Here is a 20,337-nt window from a genome sequence, read left to right as displayed (position 1 = left end):
TGTGAAGAACTGGCGCCCCCTCCAGGGTGTATTCCCACCTTGCGCCCAATGATTCTAGGTACGCTCTGGACCCTGAACTGGATAAGCAGTTACAGATAATGAATGAATGATCACTGCAGATCTGTTACAGATCCAGGGTCCTGGAGTTGTGGGTTTTAACCTCAATCGGGTCACTGCCTGTGAGGAGTTTAGTGTGTTCTGATGTTTTATTTTTTAATCCAAATACTGATTGGCTATTCCAAAATGTCCATATGTGTGAATGAATGTGTGTGGGTGTGTGATGCCCTGTGATGGACGAGAGCTCTGTCCAGGATGTGTTCTTAAGTGATTCTGGGAAAGCTGAACAGGAAGAAATGTTTACAGAATGAAAGAAGTCTGGTACTGTGCTGCCTTAAATAGACATGGCACAATTAAAAGAAAAATAACAACCACTCCATGATTCGTTTCAACAGTGTAGCTTCTCGCATCATCTCAAACCAGAATGACAGGGCAATCAAAACCAATATCTGTGAAGGATTTTTACATTATTACATAGTAGGAAAGATACTGAGTTTGTGTACACATTCGTAACACATACAAACACATTTATCCAGCATTTAGTTTATTCATTCATAGTTATAATCTCTTAATACATTGAAAAAAGAAACTCTATTTGTACAATTATATTAACTCTTTTAATAACAGCCTATATCTCAGTCATTAAGATAGTATTATAGTGATCTACATATGTAAATCATAAATAAGACTGAATCTAAATCAGTCATAGAACATAACATGTCCAGTGACTTCTGACCACAATCCTGTCTATACACTGAACCCTGAGAGTTACAACTCTTCCAGTGCAGTAGTAATGAAACTACCTCAGTCTTTCGACTTTACTACTGAGACTTTGATAAGTGACAATGTCAATTGCCTGATGAACCTGTATCAATTTTATACAGTTTTCTGGGAAATATTAACCCATTAAATGTCTTTTAATGAGGGGCCACTAGAATCCACAAATTTTTTGCTCCTATTAAGCACCACAAGTCTAGTAAGTTCCAGAAACAACGAGATGATGCTGGTGTCGGAATGGATTCCTTCAGTGTCCCTTTCTGAGCATTTTGAGTACTGGGTTTCTTGCCAGCTTCAGGAGTACAGAATTGATACAGGTGTAATCAAACAGGTGTATGTAATTTAGCAGTTTCATTATGTTCACATATTTGAAGAGTGAGGTCCCTGTCATAACAATGGTAGCAGTATAAGGGCAAAGACATTTCAACAACAATGTTCAACAATCATGTTTTGCAAAACGGTTTCAAACTCATTAGCTATGAAATTTATTCTGGATGAAGAAACTCTTTCTAAGGAGATGCATCCTCTTGGAGAGATAATAGAATACTGTGTGAACTGGAGTCTTGTCACAATGCTGCATCTATCACACACCTACAGGATGATGTAAAAAGGAACTAAGATGCATAACAGGATTCCTGTTCAAATTGCCATACCATTGCCTCATACTGCAGGCACCTTACAGTCAGCATATGACATGATCGTGTTATACGACCCTAAAACTTCACTGTTCCCACAGCAGAATCTGAACTATAAGGGGTTGCAACCTGAATAGAAATGACAGACAATAACGTGCACTAATAGAGCAAAGTAGTTGCTCCAAATGAGATATTAATTTACATAATCATAAAGACCTAATCTATGTCTTGAAACTGGCCCATAGTGTGAGTTTGTCCATGGTAAAATCCATAAATGCTGCACAGCTGCAGAGAAATACAGTGGAACCTCTACTAACGAACGCCTATACTAACGAACTTTCCAAGATACGAACCGGGCATTTGAATATTTTCTGCCTCCACCAACGAATCATGATTTTAGAAACGAACCCGAGCCTCCACCGAGCCGGCAGCTGGAAATGGCCACTGACCCCAATAGGCGAGTGTCCCAGCGCGCCCAGATTTGAGTGAGCTTTTAAGATTAGCAAATTGTACTTTTAGCAATTTAGCATTAGTGTAAATAGCAGACATCGATGTTCGTGCTAAGTTAAGCCGTATCTACGCTTCGTCTCCCCACATTCACCCGCCTACTCTCCGTTATTCCACCCACCCCCACCTCCCGTCATACAGCCAGTGCCTGTGTTACTCCTCCAGCGAGTCGTCACGTCTTCAAGGTAGCGATTTGTAACCACTTAAAACTTTTTTATTTCATTTTATTACTGTTACCACTGTATTTCTTTATTTTTAGTAATGCTATTATTTTTCACTAATCTGAGAGTTATGTAAACTTATATCAGTTCAAAAAGAGTGACTTTCGGGGTGGGGGCTGGAACGCATTAATTTCTTTTCCATTATTTTAAATGTGGAAAATTGACTCGAGAAACGAACTTTTCTACTTACGAACTGTGTCACGAAACAGATCAAGTTCGTAGGTAGAGGTTCCACTGTACTTCTAACAGTAGCAATACAGCAGTTTTCCTTTCCACAAATGTTCCCCACAAGTACAGACAGTCCCACAAGGTCTACAACGTCATCTAGCATCATCTTCCACTCATTTCTTGTGGTATATGTGGGATAACCCCCTTCAACACATTTGAACATTTGTCAAGAAATAATCAGTGTATGACATAAAGGCATGTGAGCAATTATTTGTGAATGGAAAAGTAGTTATAGATATACAATATAAAATGAAATTAGTATCTGGTGATTTAGCATTTACTCCAACTATAACTTTTCTAATGCTCTTTCTAATGACAATGAGAAACAGACAACAGAGATAGAATATTCTTGTGCACAGAGAAGGTGCTTGACTCATCACTGATTCAAATCTAGATAGTCACACAGTAATGACACAAACATGGGAGGCACATTTAAAACAAAAAGCAGTCTATTTTCAAAAGACTAGGCTCTTAAACTGTGCAAATTTACCCAGAGTAACGGCTATTGGTAAAATACTATCTGTCGTACTATCTGACTACTAGCTGTCGTAAAGCTACCAAGATATAAAACAGACTGTATGTGAACATGTAAAAGTGACTTCGTGTTTTTACAAAGCATTATACAGACAAACAGGAGTTCTGAGGGAGTGGATAAAAAGTGCTGTGTGTCGTCAATAATAATGGAAAACCACAATATTACATTGGATTGATAAAGAAAGAATTGTGATGGCTTTATGACAGAATGCTTAGTAAACTGTCCAGTAAGTCATCCACCCACTGGAAAAGACTATTTCAACCTGCATTTAGAGACTATACTAAGAGTGCTCATTCTGAATGTGTTTTTGACTAACTCTTTCTCACTCATTTACTGATTCAAACAAGCACACAAGAGGAATCCAGTAGTCCTAGACTTGCACTCTTACACTGGAATTCTCTCCGACTACAGGCCTAAACATGTCTAGCACTGAAAAGCTAACAACAAAAACACTTAGTCCTCACAGTGGCATTTCTTACACTATTTGATACCGTCACAGAAAAGTTCAAGTACTATTAAGAACCAGCTCTTACAGGTAAGTGATGGTGAGAAGGGCAAAGTAAAGTGTAAAAATGTAGACAAACTGTCATCTACAAAGGAATGAATAGTAACATTGATTGAATGATGATTAATAATTAATGCAACAACAGACAAAACACTCTCTGAAATGCCCTTTAACGCACCACTTCCTGAAAGCATCTGGTTGATCGAGTGCAAATTCAGCTGAGCAGTGGAGAAACCCTGCTGAGATCATGTTGATATGTCTAATAAGCAATGTTATGGCTTCTTCTTCTCCATCCAACATTCAAGGCATAATCCTCATACCAAGTCAAATCCCTATTTCTTAAATTATGATCCATACACCTAATGTACAATCAAGAGCCATGCATAGGTTACAGTACTGTATATGCAGAGACATTACTGTCTTGATGGTATTTATTGAATCAAGCTATAAAAAAGCTGATAACAAAAGCTCAGTAGCATAGTACTGACTTTCACATATTTATCCAGCTGATGGAATATCGTTTTAAAGTATAGGCTGGTCAGTGTTTTACTGTTTGAGAATATGATACAGTAAGCACCCCCTCACACCATTTCCTCTATTCTAAAAGAGCATGGTTGAAGCAATTTGGGCTTGTCGTCTCCTTCACTTCCTGTTTAAATGGCTCACAAGCACCAGAGAGGAAGTGTGTTTGTGTGCGTTGTTGAGAGTTATACACAGCCAGAGAGAGGGTTAGCGATAGACATACTAACTAAATGCATTAGCATGATATCATATCCCCCCAGGAAATTCTAAAAGCCTTTCATGCTGTCCTGTGCTAGCGAAACCCACTTGGGAAGGAATTAAAAGATCATTCTGGAACAGCCTGTAAGCACCACTATATTTCCCTCAGCGACAAAAAGGGCCATGCCAGGAGGTTGAAATGAGAACCTTCAGTCAAACATAAAACTCTTAATAACCATACAATAGGGCACTTACGCTCATCTTATTTAAGTCCCTACACACTGATATTTGATGTTGATACTGCATGGACAGTGACATACGCAAATGTGTCAAATGTCCAATGATGCCCTGTGGCAGTGACAATCCCAGACTGAGAAATGGTAAAATGGATAAATGATTCACATTGCCATAGGTTATTAAACAATAGCAATTACTAGCTACAATTTAGTCAAAGCAAATCATACATTGCAGTCTATGGCTGTTTTCAGTGTGCCTTCAGCCGTTTTTGCTCGGGTGCATATATCTGGTAGGCACACCACCCAAAACAGACAATGATGGAGGCTATACACCCTTGCAGCAGCAGCATCACACAGTAGGTGGAGTAGACTGTGGGGCCAGGCAGCTGAACAGACATTGTCGGTGCCAGAACCAAAGAAGGGTGGACCAACAGGGCCCGTATCTCCACCTTGATCATATGGAGCTCGTCAAGGATGGACAAGAAGGTGCAGCAGTGGAACCATTGGTGGCTATGGCCCCAAATGTCAAACTTCCCTGGAGAAAGGCGCTCTGGGATTTTGCTGATGTTGAACACCGCAGACACAACCAGCCAGAAGCAATGGCGGTAGAAGAAGATGGCCATTGTGGAGTACGGGTAAGGAGAGGGCAGCGGCGAGGAGGTGGGGTATGGAGAAGGGCTGAGGAGGCGGTAGAAGACCGGAGTGGATGAGATGAAGAATGGCAGGAGGAAGACGAGCGTACGCACAGCGTAGCGGTACTTCCTCCAGCGCTGCCTGGTGTTGCAACAGGTTATCACACAAACTATGGCTATAAAGCAGGAGCAGGGGATGTATAATGTCTCAAAAAATGAGCGGAACAGCATTACAGAAGTGCTGGAGGAGGAAGAATACGATGCAGAAGAAGACTGAGGCAGTGAAGGTTCCTCTTCCCTCTCTGACCATGTCCCAGATGCATTTTGGGCCTCTACCCCGATCTTTGGTATCCCTGCCTGAGGGTGAATATAGTAGTAATAAGCCAGTGAGGATCCAACAGTGTACGCACTAATGGTTCCATAATCCACAAAGAAGCAGATCTCCCGAATGATTAGTGACATTGAGTTCAGCAGATGTGCCATGCTGCTGGCCAGTAACAGGTAGAAGACCCCGATGAAGTAGTTCCAGGCAGGGTAGAAAAAGGGGTCCCCTGGGGTTGGTGCTCCTTCCCATTCAAATATCTCCAGAAAGTGGAAGGTGAAGACAAATATGGGCAGGAAGTGAGTCCAGAAGTTTCCAGTCTCGTTGGTGGGACGGAAGGCAGAGACCAGGCACTGGAGGAGGCTGTAGTCAGGAAATCGGTAACCAGACAGGATGAAATTTTCTGTCACTCTCTGTGGGACATCAGTATGACGGAGGAGAGGTAGTGACCACATGATGAAATCTTGTACTCTGGCTTACTGACCGGCTCAACACAGCAACTCACAGAGGTTTGCTTTATGTTTTTTAATGCTCTGATATCATGTTCATTGAATTCCTTTGCAGTGACTTATGCTGACATCATGTCATAGGAAAAAGGTGTTTCATAACAATGTGCACAGAAGCATAATCCTGGGTCATTCAGATAAAATACTGATTAATTTCAGCAAGTATTCAAAATCATTCTGTCTGGTAGGGCTGAGCAATTTATACAAAATATATATCTGTGACATTTCCATATAATTGCTCTATACTAATTTACAAGCCTTTTTTGACTCACACACATCAAAAGTGACCAGCACCTGCACTTTTTGTAGCTCAAGTCTGTTTTGCTGAATGTGTGCCAGTTAGCTGTAGTAGTGCAGGTCATGTACCCAGCACATGGGTGTTTGGCTGATTTTGATAGGTGTAACCCATCTATAAGCAGGTCACAAGCCATGCATTTTGCGGTTATATTTAAACCCACACGAATTTAACAAAATGTGGGCTAAAATTAAACTTGCACTCTGTCTAATTGTGATTTTATATAAAAACATCTGTTCTCTCAGCCCTATAGCAAAGTCAAAAATCTAACCAAGTGTAGAAGACAGTCTTCTCAAAAGTGCAGCCAAAATATAATCCATTTAAAGCAGACATTTTATGTGCAGATTAGGACATAGCTGACCAAATCCAACAAATAACCCTGAGCTTTAATTAAAGGTATAAATCCCTCGCAGCATGCAGGAACTTGCAGCCCAAATGCTCAGTTTGTCTCCAAGAAACCTAAGGTCAGCGTCCACAGAGTCAAGGTTGAGCCCCTTGCTTTCTGTTCCCTTTTAGCAGCGGCGTTGAAGCGACAGCGGGGGCTTCTATCTTATCTCTCCAGCGCAGAAATGTTCTCTCAATGTCGAGTTCACTGAGCCCTGCCGCAGGGTTCGCGTTACGTCTGCGTTACATGAGCCTCTCTACACCGTGCGGTCAAAATGAACGAGCCACTGGATCCGGTAGCCTCTTCAACACGAGAAAAGAGATCCGTTGACCGGTGACGGGTATCGGAACGGAGCCGGTGGCCTTCTCTAACGTGCTGCTGTACAGCGCATTGAAGCTACTCATTGCTTCACCTCAGCGGCATCTCTCCGCGGCTCAGTCTCATTCGGAGATAAAGTGGGTCAGCGTTGCGCACCGGCTTCGAGCATCCGACAAAATATCCGGGCAGAACCGCTTCCAGTGCCAAAGTACACAGGGTTAACCGCTGCGCCTAGCGCTTGATGGATATCACAGAGAGTAACGGCGAATTTCGCCGTGTCCGAATAGTCCCATTGGAGCTGATGACAGTTCGTCGTTTTCGAGCCACAGTCCTGTACGAGATCTTCATTCCAGTCCAACCGAAAGAGGCCTGTATCTCTCTCTCTCTCTCTCTCTCTCTCTCCTTACACACACACACGCGCGTCCTGTCCTTGACTGTTCGCAGTGCCCCATGCGCAGCGGTGGAGCCTGAGTGTGCCCCCTTCCCCCCACTTCTAGGTTTCCTGCACAGTGTTCCTGTCTATAGCCACCAGACCTACAGTTCATACGTCTCGCCACCCTTCCCCCCTCTCTCTCTCTCACGCGCGCGCACAGACACTTTCTCTGAATTTGAAACGGTGTTCTCGGTACGAACTGCAATAAACAACTGTTACCAAAGCAGTTTCATATTAAATAATGACATTATCTTACACACAGTTTTTTCTACACTCCTGTATAAACAGACCCTTTCACAAAAAAAACTAAATAAATAATTGAACTTAAATTGGCTTCAGATACTGTTCCAGTTTAGGTGTTTTGCTAATTATGGGGATTCGGTTGTTGCTGAATTGAAGCTAATTTTTTCTCCTAACAACTTTACAGGAGAGAAAATGGTGTTGCCTCGTTTTTGAGATGCCAGTGTTTCTTATGAAACTCTTTTACTATTTCTATATAAATGTGCACCTCTCTCTCTCTCTCTCTCTCTCTCTCTCTCTCTCTCTCTTCTCCCTGACAACTTTCCAGTGACGCTGGTGAGCCCTGGACAGAAATAGACAGGATTTATTCTGCTCTGCGGGCATGCGCGCACTTATTCATATCCTTCTGAAGATAATGTAAGCTCTGAGAACATGTTCGGGGGTTTCATAGTTTACCATGTTAAACCAGTGCGAGTCGTTGGATTAGATTGTCTGCTCTTGCTTCTAAATGAAAATTAATAATAAACTAATGGGAGACGCAATCGTGCGCCACCACTAAAGGGACCAATGAAAACAGGCAGAGGGGAGCTTATTTTATTTCACACTTGTACTGCGGCAAAGCCCGCCCACTGTGGCTGCGATTGGCTGCTAACGGCTCGCTTTTGTGGACTGCCATTGGCTGTTGGTTCAATACTCCAATAGCTCAGCCTATTAACGGCCTGGCCGCGAGGGAGAGCGACTAGCCAATCCCAGCGCATATGAGGTGGGGCTTGTCAGAAAACGGGTGCGAAAAATATAATAACCCCATCCTTTAGCCCGCCCCTGCAGCCCCTTCTGAGCGGGCCAGGTGGCCCCTGCGAAGGGCATTTGTCGTGAAAGGGCACTGAGGGCAAACGTGCAGATCCTCCATCAGCCAGCTGTTTTGGGCACTGGCCAACGGGAGACTGGAGCAAGATTTAACAAGGAATAGTTCTTTTTAAAATGGTCACAAAGTTTAGGGTATGTCCATGTCAGCTGGTTAGGTCTTGGAAGTATTGCAGGGGATACACGACACTTGTATAATCAGCATCCTTTTGTCGAGAACCTTGCAAACCTTTTTTAAGGTTGACATATTATAAAATATAACATTTTCAGTGCATTAGTACATTAATTTGGGAATCTGCAGGTCCAAACAACCTACAAACTGAAATAAAACAACCTACTCCATTTAGTGTGTTAAACAATAAATAAATAAATTAAAAACATAATTTCCTCACTCCTGGGCACCTCAGTATTGGGGTTACATTTACATTCTCAATAGGCACTGAAACCAGTCATTCTGAACAGGGCTGTCGGTGGTATTTTGACCAAACCAAGTCATAGAGTTTTCATTTAGACCCCAGGGAGCACAAAGTGTTCAGTAATTTAAGTCTTAACTTGACAAACATAAGCGGGTGGTGAAGCTTAATTGGAATTGTTAAAAAAGCCTGGTGATTATTCTATAGAAAATAATCATATTAAAATCACAGTTATAGTATTGGTCTGAAAAATCATAACTAGATATTTCCCCAGATTTTTTTTAATCTCTAGGCTATAATGGTTCAGTTTGTGTGCTAGACTACTTCAGCTCTGCTGGATGTTGGTTATCACAGCTATAATTGGCCCATTCATGTTTTGCAGACTTTCAAAACACAAATGCAGCTGGTAAACAACCTCGGGGCTTATATTTTATGAAAGGTCATCTGTGCATATGGCACACTGAAGACACAGCCCATATGGCCTAAATGTGGTGTAGGGATTAGAGAGTGGGGGTGGAAAGGAATATGACTGTGTGTATGTTCATCCATCCTACTACTTACAGGACCCATAATTCTAGCACAAAACATGTACTTTTTAATTGTACTGTGTTTTTGTTGTATAAACATATTCGCCATATTTAAATGTGATTATGTCATTGGTTATAAAAGTCTATTTGCGCTTGCGAGTTCTATTATAGCTTGCATGCTTCTTTTCTTTCCTGGTCATCTTGGGCGGTACAGGAGTTGGGTTTGCTGTACAGGGATTGGCCGGTTGTGGTAGGTCACTACCTGCTTTTCCATCACTCATGGAGGAGTGCTGTGTTTAAGGCGCAAGAGGCTTATAGAGGAGATGAAAAATGAATGAATTGGAATACCAACAGGGATTCATCACTTCTCACAGCTAAATTCACTGAGCTCACAGAAATAAGCTGGGACCCGGAGAGACTAGAGCACACAAGAACTCTCCGTTAGTCACAGGCCTTTGTAAATAATCAATAAGTAACAGAATACTCAGCAGATACTGGAGATAAAGTGTGCCACCTGAAGTCGGGCAAGAGTGCTGAGCCATGAGTCGTGGAGAGGGATTGCTGGACTGAATCCTGACACACACACACAGACACACACACACACACACACAGAAATACAAACATTCACATTGTTAATGGTCTCTGAGGGTAAGGGACTTGCCGTATTGTATTGTTTCATGGAAGTTTTGGCCCATTCAAAAAGATCATAAAGAACGGATTCATTAATAAACAACAGGGATCATAGGAGAGGCCCTTGTGCTTCCTTCCCTCCATTGAAAACACTGAATGCTGCGTCTGTTCAAACACACCATTCAAAAAAATTGAGGCCTCTCTCTCTCATGCACACAAACACAAACATACACATACAGAGTTTTTTTGTTTTTCACGAACCAATCACTAGGTCTGGTTTGGGTCCCTGGAGCATGTGGTAGGTTCTTTTGTATGCTTTGATTCAGATACTCCTCTTGCTCGCTGTCTCCTCTGAACCTATAGCAGGATTCACTAGAAACACAGCATCACTCTGGGGAAATAGAATGAGGCAAAGGGTTTTAGGTGTGCCTAGTGATAAATAATGGCACTGAAATATGATACAAGAAATATACCCTGCTTTGCAAAGATGACCAAATGGCAGAAGTCAAACAAACAAACAAACAAACAATCAAATAAATAAATAAATAAATAAAGAGTACCAGCCAAAGTTCAGACATCTTCTCATTCAATGTCACACCAGAATGTTTTATACTTTAGATTTTTCTAATTTTTGCCTTTTGCTTTGATAGCTTTGCACACTCTTGGCGTTCTCTCAATCAGCTTCATAAGGTCGTCACCTGGAATGGGTTTCTGTGAACAGCTGTGGCATCAAAAAGAGTTAATTTGTAGAACTGCTCGCCTTTTTAATGTGTTTGAGACCATACTTGGGTTGTGCAGAGGTAGGGGCTGGTGCACAGTTCAATAAAGTGAACAGCCCTATTCCACCAATGACTAATGAAAAGATGTGTACTAACTTTTGACTGGTACGGTATATACATCATTATGATGTTTTTATTTCTTCATTTCATTTTAGGTAAATCCAAAATGATACATTTTCACACTTCCAAACTTTAGTCTTAGAAGTTGGTTGCATTTGGTGTGTGTGTGATGTGTGTGTTACTGCTTTAGAGTTGCTATGACCTTTTTCTGTAAAAACAGCTGCTGTTCATCACTATCTTCTGGCAACCATTCACCAACAAATGACAGTTCAAAGGTTACATGTGGAAGAAATATAGACAGCTCCTATCAAAGAAGATAAAAAATGCTGATCAGCCAAAGCACTGCCTTTGTTCAGCGTCTTCACTTCTATTCAGTAGTCTCACTTCTCTGTTGTATGTCGGCCTATGAACTACACATGAGAAAAGCAAGCATTTGAATATCATCCAATGTGTTTGACTGTAAAGAGAAAGAGGAAGAAATCTTGCTCACCCACAAGTTCATGAGTGTGTAAAACTCTCTGTAGTACTCGATGATGTGAATGTTCAAGGACTGCTTCTTCAGATTATTCAGCACTGGAACTAAAGGGCACAAGGTAACCAAAGATACACACCAGTTCACATGCTCACCCTGACCCTGCAACCACAACCTGACTGAATCATACGGCCTGTCAAGAGCATGAAGCTACAGGTGAGGAATAATTAATTGCATTCTTTTTGTTCACTTTATGCAGCTATATATGTACACACCTAACGACACTAAATTGGTTAATGCTTCAAATATAAAGTTTGACCAGGGTCATTCAAAAATTTGCATGTTATACACACACACATTTTCACTCACAGTCTTGTGGTACCAGGGAGGTGATGATGTAGTACATAGACAATGTAGAGCTGAGGAGCCACAGGTGAAGTCATATTCAGACACTTGCAACTAAAGTACTGACTCCAGGACACTAATGTAGGTCAATATTACATTATTTTAAGTTTATGATTATTATGATCACTACATTTTATTTAAATTAAATCAGATTTAAAATTTTAAACATCTGCATAGAATATTGTGAACAGAATATTGTGCCTTTTTCAATGTTTTGTTATTGTCCTACCTAAAGGGGAGCTGAGAGAAGGAGCTTTGGGAGGTGTTTGACTAAGCAAGAGGTTGGTTTCCTCTTTCAGATGGCCAAAGGGTTCCAAATGACCTTGGAAAACACCACATTAAATAAATACACACAAACAAAAAGAAGTTCACATAATTCTTCAATCATAACAGTTATACTAGTTTTTGAAATGTACACACTTGATAGACAATCATATTTGGGATGTTCCAGTCTTGAATGCAGCCCAAAATGAGGAGACTGCACAAGAAGGCTCCATTGCAGCCAATAGCCACTGTCTAGTTGACTCTTAAATAAAAAATGCTCTAAATCAAAATCCACAGTCGTTGTTTCTGAAAAACAGTTGAAGAAGTCACTTGTCAATCGCCTTTATAATATATCATAATATATCATTAAAGTATTTGTCAGAAAAGTCAAATGATGTATCTAAAGTCTCTCAAATTATTATCAGTAGTAAATGTTTTTGTTTTTTGTAACAGTACAGCTTCAAAATTCTTAGCGTTGGTTTTGAGGTAGTAGACCTACCAGTATTATTTACAGTGTCTGTGTGTGTGTGTGTGTGTGTGTGTGTGTGTGTGTGTGGGGGGCGCCCCCTGCCTTTTGCATAAGTGAATGGCAAGTCAGCTAGCTGGGCATGGTGGCTCATGCAGATGACCAATCTTTCACATCAGTGATAGAGGCTGGAGTCGGAAGGCCGGACTTTAAGGGATGGGGAGCATTCATCAGAACAAAACAACACTGCCTTACAGCCAGGACTAGTGAACAAAAGAGAGAGAGTGAGAGAGAGAGAGAGAGAGAGAGAGAGAGAGAGAGAGAGAGAGAGAGAGAGAGAGAGAGAGAGAGAGAGAGAGAGAGCATACAAAACACAATGCCAAACAGCATGGAGCAAGAAAAAAAAACATAAGAAAAAACATGCACTGAAGATTATTAGTTGACAAGACTGGACTCTACATCCTCTAAAATATAAAGAATTAAAAAGTACATCAGAGTGAAAGATGTTACTTTAATAAGTACTTAAGGGGTTAACAAGCTGGCATTGAGCAATCATCTCACTCCAGAAGGGCCAACATTCTCACTATTCTCTATCAACAAGTTCAGGCTCAATCCAAAGTGAAATTAATGAACTTTCATTGTGTGCATGTTGCATTGTGTGTTAGTAATATCTCTCCTGGCTAAAAACTTTAGCACATAATGTTCTCTTTTGATTAATTCACCCCTTATATTGCATGATTCTTGTCTTCACAACACTCTGGGTTTATATTACTTTCTAAATTTTACCTTTTGTCTTTTTTTCCTTAGTAAATCTATCCTCTCTACTTCTTTTTGTCTCCCTTTGTACCTTACCGTGGCATCAGCTGGCAGGGGAAAGAGTATTTCTTACAAGCGTAACAATAGTATGTGGGGGGCCAGCGCATGCTAAATGCTTTAATGCATAGTGCCCCAGTTTCCCCGTCTACATTAGTGGGCACCCAGCCACCTAGTGCCTCAGGCCTCAGTGCCCCCTTCAGCAGAGAAAGAGCCTCTTCTCCATGTTTCAGTATCCTAGTAATAAAGAGAAGATATAAACAGGGGGAGAAAGATGCATTGAGTGTGATATAACTTCTGTCTGTGAAATATTGTGATACTGAATGAGTACATAAAATTTCATTCACAATGAATCTGGAGTGAACTGAACTTAATTAAACTTTTCCGCACAAATAACATCTTGTCGCCGTCCAAAAAAACTCCATGCATCCCAAAAACAATAACTTTACAGAAGGAAGAAATAAACCTTCTTAACAGTTGATGGAAATCAGTGTAAAAATATTTTATTGCAAGTCTTTTAGGAGCAATTTTATTGGTCCATTCATTATGAAGTATTTCCACAATGTGAAGGACAGCTCCTGGGTTCAAATGATACATCACATCAGCACAACTTTTATAGAAGTAGAAGGTAAATAAACTGGTAGAAATATGTTGCTGCATTTGTAACATCATAGTAATAAAAGTTAAATGTTCTGTAATGATTATACTATTATATTCTGGCCCAAAATCCACATGATGCATGTAAACTATTAATAAAAATGCATCACTATTAATATAGGAACTGCCAGGTAAGTAGATGAAACTAGCACACAAATCCCATATTTGTTTATTTCTAAAACATACTGAAAAATTCAATTCTGTTTTTATTTTATTTATTAATTTTTTTTATTAATATGGAAAAAACATATACACTTCAGTCCAATATATTGAGCACAGTGTTTTTTCTCAGTGCACTCCAGTGCTCACCTGTGCAGCTTCTTATCACTAACTCTCAGAGTACGTGGTCGTCGCGGCAAACCTCCGCTCAGTGGTGCCTCCGTTGAGTGACGAAGCAATCCCAGCACCTTCTGCAACTGCACCCTCAGTTTCACCATCCACTGCTTCTACATTTTCAAGAGAACTAGCCCAACCCTGTGGCAACATATCCAAGCCCAGAGGCAAACTGGAAGCGTCAGTCAGCAGCAGCACACACTTTCCATCAAAATCCACTGCAGGGACAGACAGAGACAATGTCATTAAAAAATCAATATGTCTGTGTATGTCTGAGTAAATAGGTCAGTCATCATGGTAAGAGTGTTTGTATTAGATAAGGTCAGATGTCTAATTTTATTAGTGTTGGTATATCTTTGTTAAGGCAGAGGAGTAAAGGAGAACAAATAATTTCTGTAACTGCTTATGCAGATTATGTTTCAGGGTGCAGCCAGTGCTCATCAGGAATCACTGGGAGCAAGGCAAGTACACACACTTCATGAGGTGGAGAACAAATAATTTTGCCTTATTCTTTTAATTTTTGAATTTTGCAACATTAAAAAAGGAAACAGTGTGGGTTCAAGTAATTGTGTGTGTGTGTGTGTGTGTGTGTATGTGAGAGAGAGAGAGAGAGAGACAGAGAGAGAGAGAGAGAGAGAGAGAGAGAGAGAGACTGACCTCAGGGCAAACAATTGTCTCTGCCCATTTGAAGAGAAAGTGAAAACTGATTGAAAATGAATGCGTGTTTAAGAGACTTATGCATTAACTAATATCTAAATATGTTTAATGCCACATCTTTAGAAAAAAAAGGTATGGCAGCTAGGTAATTTAATAATTTAATTGTTTGATTTCTGTAACCGAATCTAATGCATGATTATTTTTAGTCTTTATTCATTCATCGTTTATTGCTGTTATTTGCCGCCGTTGTTATATTGTTGTTATGTTATATTGCTGTCGCTAAAGTGTTTCATAATAATTCCTGTCAGTAAAGTCACTGGACAGAGAAGCTGTGGGAGTGTGTTTGTAGAATCTCACGGAGTTGTGATGGATCAGTGCTGAGTCGTGCTCTGGCAGCAGGAGGCGCAGCTGCGCAGTCCAGCAGGTGTAATATCCAGTGTGCGCATGCGCGGTCCACAGGAAGCCAGACTCGGTCCATTCTGAGAGCACGCTTCTGCCTCATGGAGCGTGAGGCTTCGTAACGTTTACACCAGTGCGCCATCGTGCGCGAGAACATCACGAGCCGATCTTTGTATCCAGAATCAAACTCCATCTGCAGGAGTGACACACACACACACGGGGAGTACACAAAAATATACGAGCAACAGCAATTAGCGGCTGTCCTATGCAGGTTTTAGACACCTGTGGATACGTCTATTTCATAAAGCAGGATTTCTCGGTTTAGCCAAATAACGTGGTCTAGCTTCCTTGTTCATTGTGCACAAGTTCTACTTATTTGCTGAATATTTAGCTATAAATATAAAATATAAAATATTGTTGCGTGCTGGGTGAGGAAGGAGGCTTAGATGGATTCAGCATAACGCAGAACTGTTGTTTATTCCTTTTTCAGTGAATAACATAACACGTATTGAATAAAAGAAACCACACCCTTACAGAGCCAGAGTGGCTGACCACAACAAAATATTACCACATCACGAAAATGGTAAGTCACATAATTAATCAAATTAACCACATACAACAAAACAGAATGAAAGCCAAAAAAAGACGATGCACAAGACCCATAGACTACTACATAAATTGAAACACTCAAGGAATTATTACAATGAAACATGACTATTTACAACCCAGGTGTTTATGGGTAGTAACGTTGTATGTAGCCCATTCAATCCACATAGCGGCCGATGCCACATAGCCCTCCCCCAAAAGGTCAGCCGTCCCGGCGACCAAATTACCCACACGTGTCCAAAACAAAGTCCCGCATGTGACTCGGAGGCCTCCGCACCCGTTGCGGTCTAGCCAACACAGTCCTGGGCGAAACCGAGGTGGATGGAGGTGCCGGAGGATCCATACACTGTGCAGAGCCCGAGAGTCTTGGCCTGTAAGGGGCCAAGCGGTCACGATGCACAATGAGTCGCCGATGGCCCCAGCGAACCCTGTATACCACCTCCCCCAAACGTGAAAGCACAGAGCAGGGTCCCACCCAGGCAGACTGCAGTTTCGGACACAGTCCTTTCTTTCGCTGTGGGTTGTACAACCAGACATTCGAACCCACGGATAGAGGCTCACCATAGCAGCGTATGTCATACGCTCGCTTCTGTTTTGTCCCCGCCCAATCTGGTTCAATCTGGCCAGTTCATAAACTCCATGCATTTGTGACAATAATTAGGAAACAAAAACAGGTCCTGGCACGGTGTCCCCACGCTCGTTCAGAGGTGCGCCGAAAACCAAGTCCACTGGTGTCCGTAACTCGCGGCCGAACATGAGCATGGCCGGTGTAAATCCAGTAGTTTCCTGAACCGCAGAGCGACATGCCAACAAAACAATCGGCAAATGTTTGTCTCAATTATGCTGGTGTCCCTGCTTAATCATGGCCAGTTGTGTTGCCAACGTCCGGTTAAAACGTTCGACAAGACCGTCACTTTGCGGGTGAAGAGGGGTCGTCCTGGTCTTATGGATGCCCAACAATCGGCACACCTCACTCAGGACCTCAGATTCAAAGTTGCGACCTTGGTCGCTGTGCAGTTCCTCTGGTACCCCGAACCGGCAGAAAAACTCTCTCACAAGCACGTCAGCTGTTGTAACTGCGCTCTGGTCGGGCACAGCATAAGTCTCAGGCCACTTGGTAAAATAATCCATAGCGACCAGCACGTAGCGGTTACCCAAGTCGGTCAATGGAAAGGGACCCAGTATGTCCACAGCCACCCGCTCCATTGGACTACCAGACTGCAACGGTTGAAGTGGTGCCCGTGCTTGTCTCGATGGTCCTTTCTTCGCCGCACAAACATCGCAACAGTGCACGTAAAGTTCCACATCCGAGCGGAAGCCGGGCCAGTAGAATCGTTGCCGCAAACCCTTTATAGTCTTTGTTATTCCAAATGTCCAATGTGGCAAGTTGGCCCTCGGGTTCACGGAACCGCATCAACCATTGTAACGAGGCATGATCGGTGCGCAGCAAAAATGGAACCCCATACACGTATGGCCGGAAATGGTCCAAGCCTGTTACCACAGCCAACAATTCCCGTCGCGTGACGCAGTAGTTACGCTCTGCCTTGTCTAAACGCCGGCTGAAGTATGAGATTGCACGTTCGTTCCCGTCCTGAATTTGTGACAACACGGCCCCTAACCCATGGTCACTCGCGTCCGTGTCCACAATGAAACGCTCGTCTAGTCTAGGGTATGCCAGAATCGGAGCACTGCATAGCCGCTGCTTTAGTGCACAAAATGCCCGTTCGGCATCGTTGGACCATCGAAACTTAACGCCTCCACTCGTTAGGCGGTGCAACGGGCAATATCTGCAAACCCCTTAACAAAACGGCGGTAGTAGGATGCGAAACCAAGAAAACTGCGTACCTGTTTTACATTACATGGAGTTGGCCATTCACGAACTGCCTCTGTCTTACTCGGGTCGGTTTCTATGCCCGCTCCGCTCACAATGTGCCCGAGAAAAGCCACGCGCTGCTGCAGAAAATTAAACTTGTCCGGGTTCAATTTTAGGTTCGCTTTCCCGATTAGGTCCAAAACTAACTCCAAATTGGACAGGGCCGTCTCGAAATCGGGCGCATGGACCAAAACATCATCTAAATACACCACGCACTTGTTTTTTTGAACCCCGGTTAAAACACGCTCCATCAGACGCTCGAATGTGGCCGGCGCATAACAAAGCCCGAACAGAAGAACAGTGAATTGCCACAACTCAGTGCCAATGGTAAATGCAGTTTTCTCCTTATCTGAGTCTGCTAACGGTACCTGCCAATAACTACTGCGCAGATCCAACGAACTGAACCATGCAGACCCAGATAATTGTTCCAATGTTTCGTCAACGCGTGGGAGAGGGTACGAGTCCACCCTGGTAACAGCATTTAAACGTCGGTAGTCAACACAAAAAAAACAAAAAAAAGTTTTTTTACGAGAACTACGGGCGCGGTCCACGGACTACTCGATGGCTCGATGAGGCCAGCGGTCGCCATTTCGCGAATTTGTTGCTCTGCTACTACACGCTTTGAAAATGGGAGACGGTGCGGCCTGAGCCGGACCGGTAGAGCATCTCCCGTGTCAATTGAATGGGTAGAAAGCCCCGTTCTGGTGCAGTCCCTTTCCGAAGCAGCAAACACACCCCTAAATCGATCTAACAGGTCCCAAAGCCGACTTTTTTGCGGTTCAGACAGCCCCTGGCCGCTACGCTGCCACACTTCATGTAATGGACTGACGCTTGCCACAGCAATTGCTCTCCCAGGTGTAACACTCACGTCCGCTACGCATGATTCCACAACCGTTTGCTCGCGCGTTAAAGTTTCATCACAAACCTCGACAGAACGCCCATTTAGCAACAAAGTCCCACGCTCGAAGTCGATGACGGCCCCAACACGCCTCAAAAAATCCGACCAAAATGCACGGGTCCTTAATCTGCCCAACCCAAAACATGTGTAAAAAAGGTCCTTGCCCAAAGTTGATGGTGATATTTTTGCGCCCCAGCAGCCTAATACACTCGCCGGTGACCGTGGCCAATTCAACATGCTCGGGCGTTACATCAGAAAGCTCACCAAAGGCCTCAGTAAGCAACCTAGGTTGAACCAGAGACACAGATGAGCCCGTATCTATAAGTGCCCTTACCGAAGTCTCGCTGAAGCAACATCTGATGTAGTGTCCACTGTGCCCGACGACTCTTGAAGAAAACTTAGAGGGTAGAATTTCACCAACGGGAGCCACCGCGCGGCTCCGGTCACGTTTCCCGCCGATTCGCAGCATGTAGACTTGTGACCGCGCTCGCCACAGCACCAGCACACAATCGATTTACTAGCCGGGCCATGAGTCGCCGCCGGCCGGCTGGTCCGCGATGTTGCACCCCAAGTGAAGGTCTGACCAGATAGGATTAGCTCGGCTCTTTCTGCTTCGTCCACTGCAGTGTCCAGCGTGCATGGGCCTGCCAGTCGGACGTGCTTCTGTAACGCGCCTGGCTCCAGCGCGTTCAAAAAGTGGTCGAGTGCCAGCTGTTGTTGTGCTGCCCGCGGGAATGAGGGGTAGGCCTGGCGCACCAGCAAAGCCACCTCCGATGCCAAGACGCCAATCCGCTCGCCCTGTTCGCGTCGCCGGCTCGTCAATAGTTGTTTAGCCGCCAGCTCTGGGGGTTGTTGGCCAAAGCGAGTTTGTAAAGCCTTTTTCAGCGCCTTCAGCTCACTTCGACATTCAGCGGGCAGCTCCACCAGAACCCTCAGCGCCTTGTCTTGCAGCGCCAGGCATAAGTGCGCCGCCGTCTCCGCGTCTGACCACCCCGCGGAGCTCGCCACAATCTCCAGTTGTGCCTCGAAGGCCGCCCAATCCGCATTACCGTCATAGCTGGGGAGCCGAAGTTGAACCGTTGTGTGCGCGGCCGTCACGTAAGCTCTGCCGTTCGTCGCGTAGTTTGCATCGCTCTGTGTGCTAACTGTTCCCAGCGGGCTCTTAGCGGCGTCTCCTCCCGGCGTAGATTCTGTCCTCAACGCGTTCTCAGCCCCTGGTGGGCTCGTGGCCGCGCTCGTATCTGCCGGCGTCATCCGCTGGTCGGAGAGAAGCAAGCTGGCACCGTCCGGCCCATCACAGCTCCGCTTGGACTTTTTGTCGCTCTTCCGACGGGCACCTTCCATCTCCCTCCCCATCCGTTCGATCTCCTCCGTGATTTTTTCCATCTCGTTCTGGAGAGCCACTTCTGACACCAATTATTGCGTGCTGGGTGAGGAAGGAGGCTTAGATGGATTCAGCATAACGCAGAACTGTTGTTTATTCCTTTTTCAGTGAATAACATAACACGTATTGAATAAAAGAAACCACACCCTTACAGAGCCAGAGTGGCTGACCACAACAAAATATTACCACATCACGAAAATGGTAAGTCACATAATTAATCAAATTAACCACATACAACAAAACAGAATGAAAGCCAAAAAAAGACGATGCACAAGACCCATAGAC

The 20,337-nt window shown here is 43.5% G+C and overlaps 1 protein-coding gene and 1 pseudogene across 1 annotated transcript; both read right to left on the bottom strand.

The window, feature by feature from the left end:
* Nucleotides 1-595: 595 nt before the first annotated feature.
* Nucleotides 596-7,353, bottom strand: paqr9 (progestin and adipoQ receptor family member 9). Its single transcript, XM_066682176.1, has one exon. The coding sequence runs from the start codon at nucleotides 5,828-5,830 to the stop codon at nucleotides 4,670-4,672; it is 1,161 nt and encodes a 386-aa protein (XP_066538273.1). The 5' UTR covers nucleotides 5,831-7,353; the 3' UTR covers nucleotides 596-4,669.
* A 2,364-nt stretch (nucleotides 7,354-9,717) lies between these two features.
* On the bottom strand, nucleotides 9,718-15,484 carry LOC136706661 (zinc finger MYND domain-containing protein 15-like; annotated as a pseudogene).
* Between the last annotated feature and the right edge of the window lie 4,853 nt (nucleotides 15,485-20,337).

The sequence above is a fragment of the Hoplias malabaricus genome, chromosome 9 (assembly GCF_029633855.1).
Source record: "Hoplias malabaricus isolate fHopMal1 chromosome 9, fHopMal1.hap1, whole genome shotgun sequence".
Lineage (NCBI taxonomy): Eukaryota > Metazoa > Chordata > Actinopteri > Characiformes > Erythrinidae > Hoplias > Hoplias malabaricus.
The sequence above is the reverse complement of the archived record's forward strand: the minus strand, read 5'-3'. Positions and strand labels throughout refer to the sequence as shown.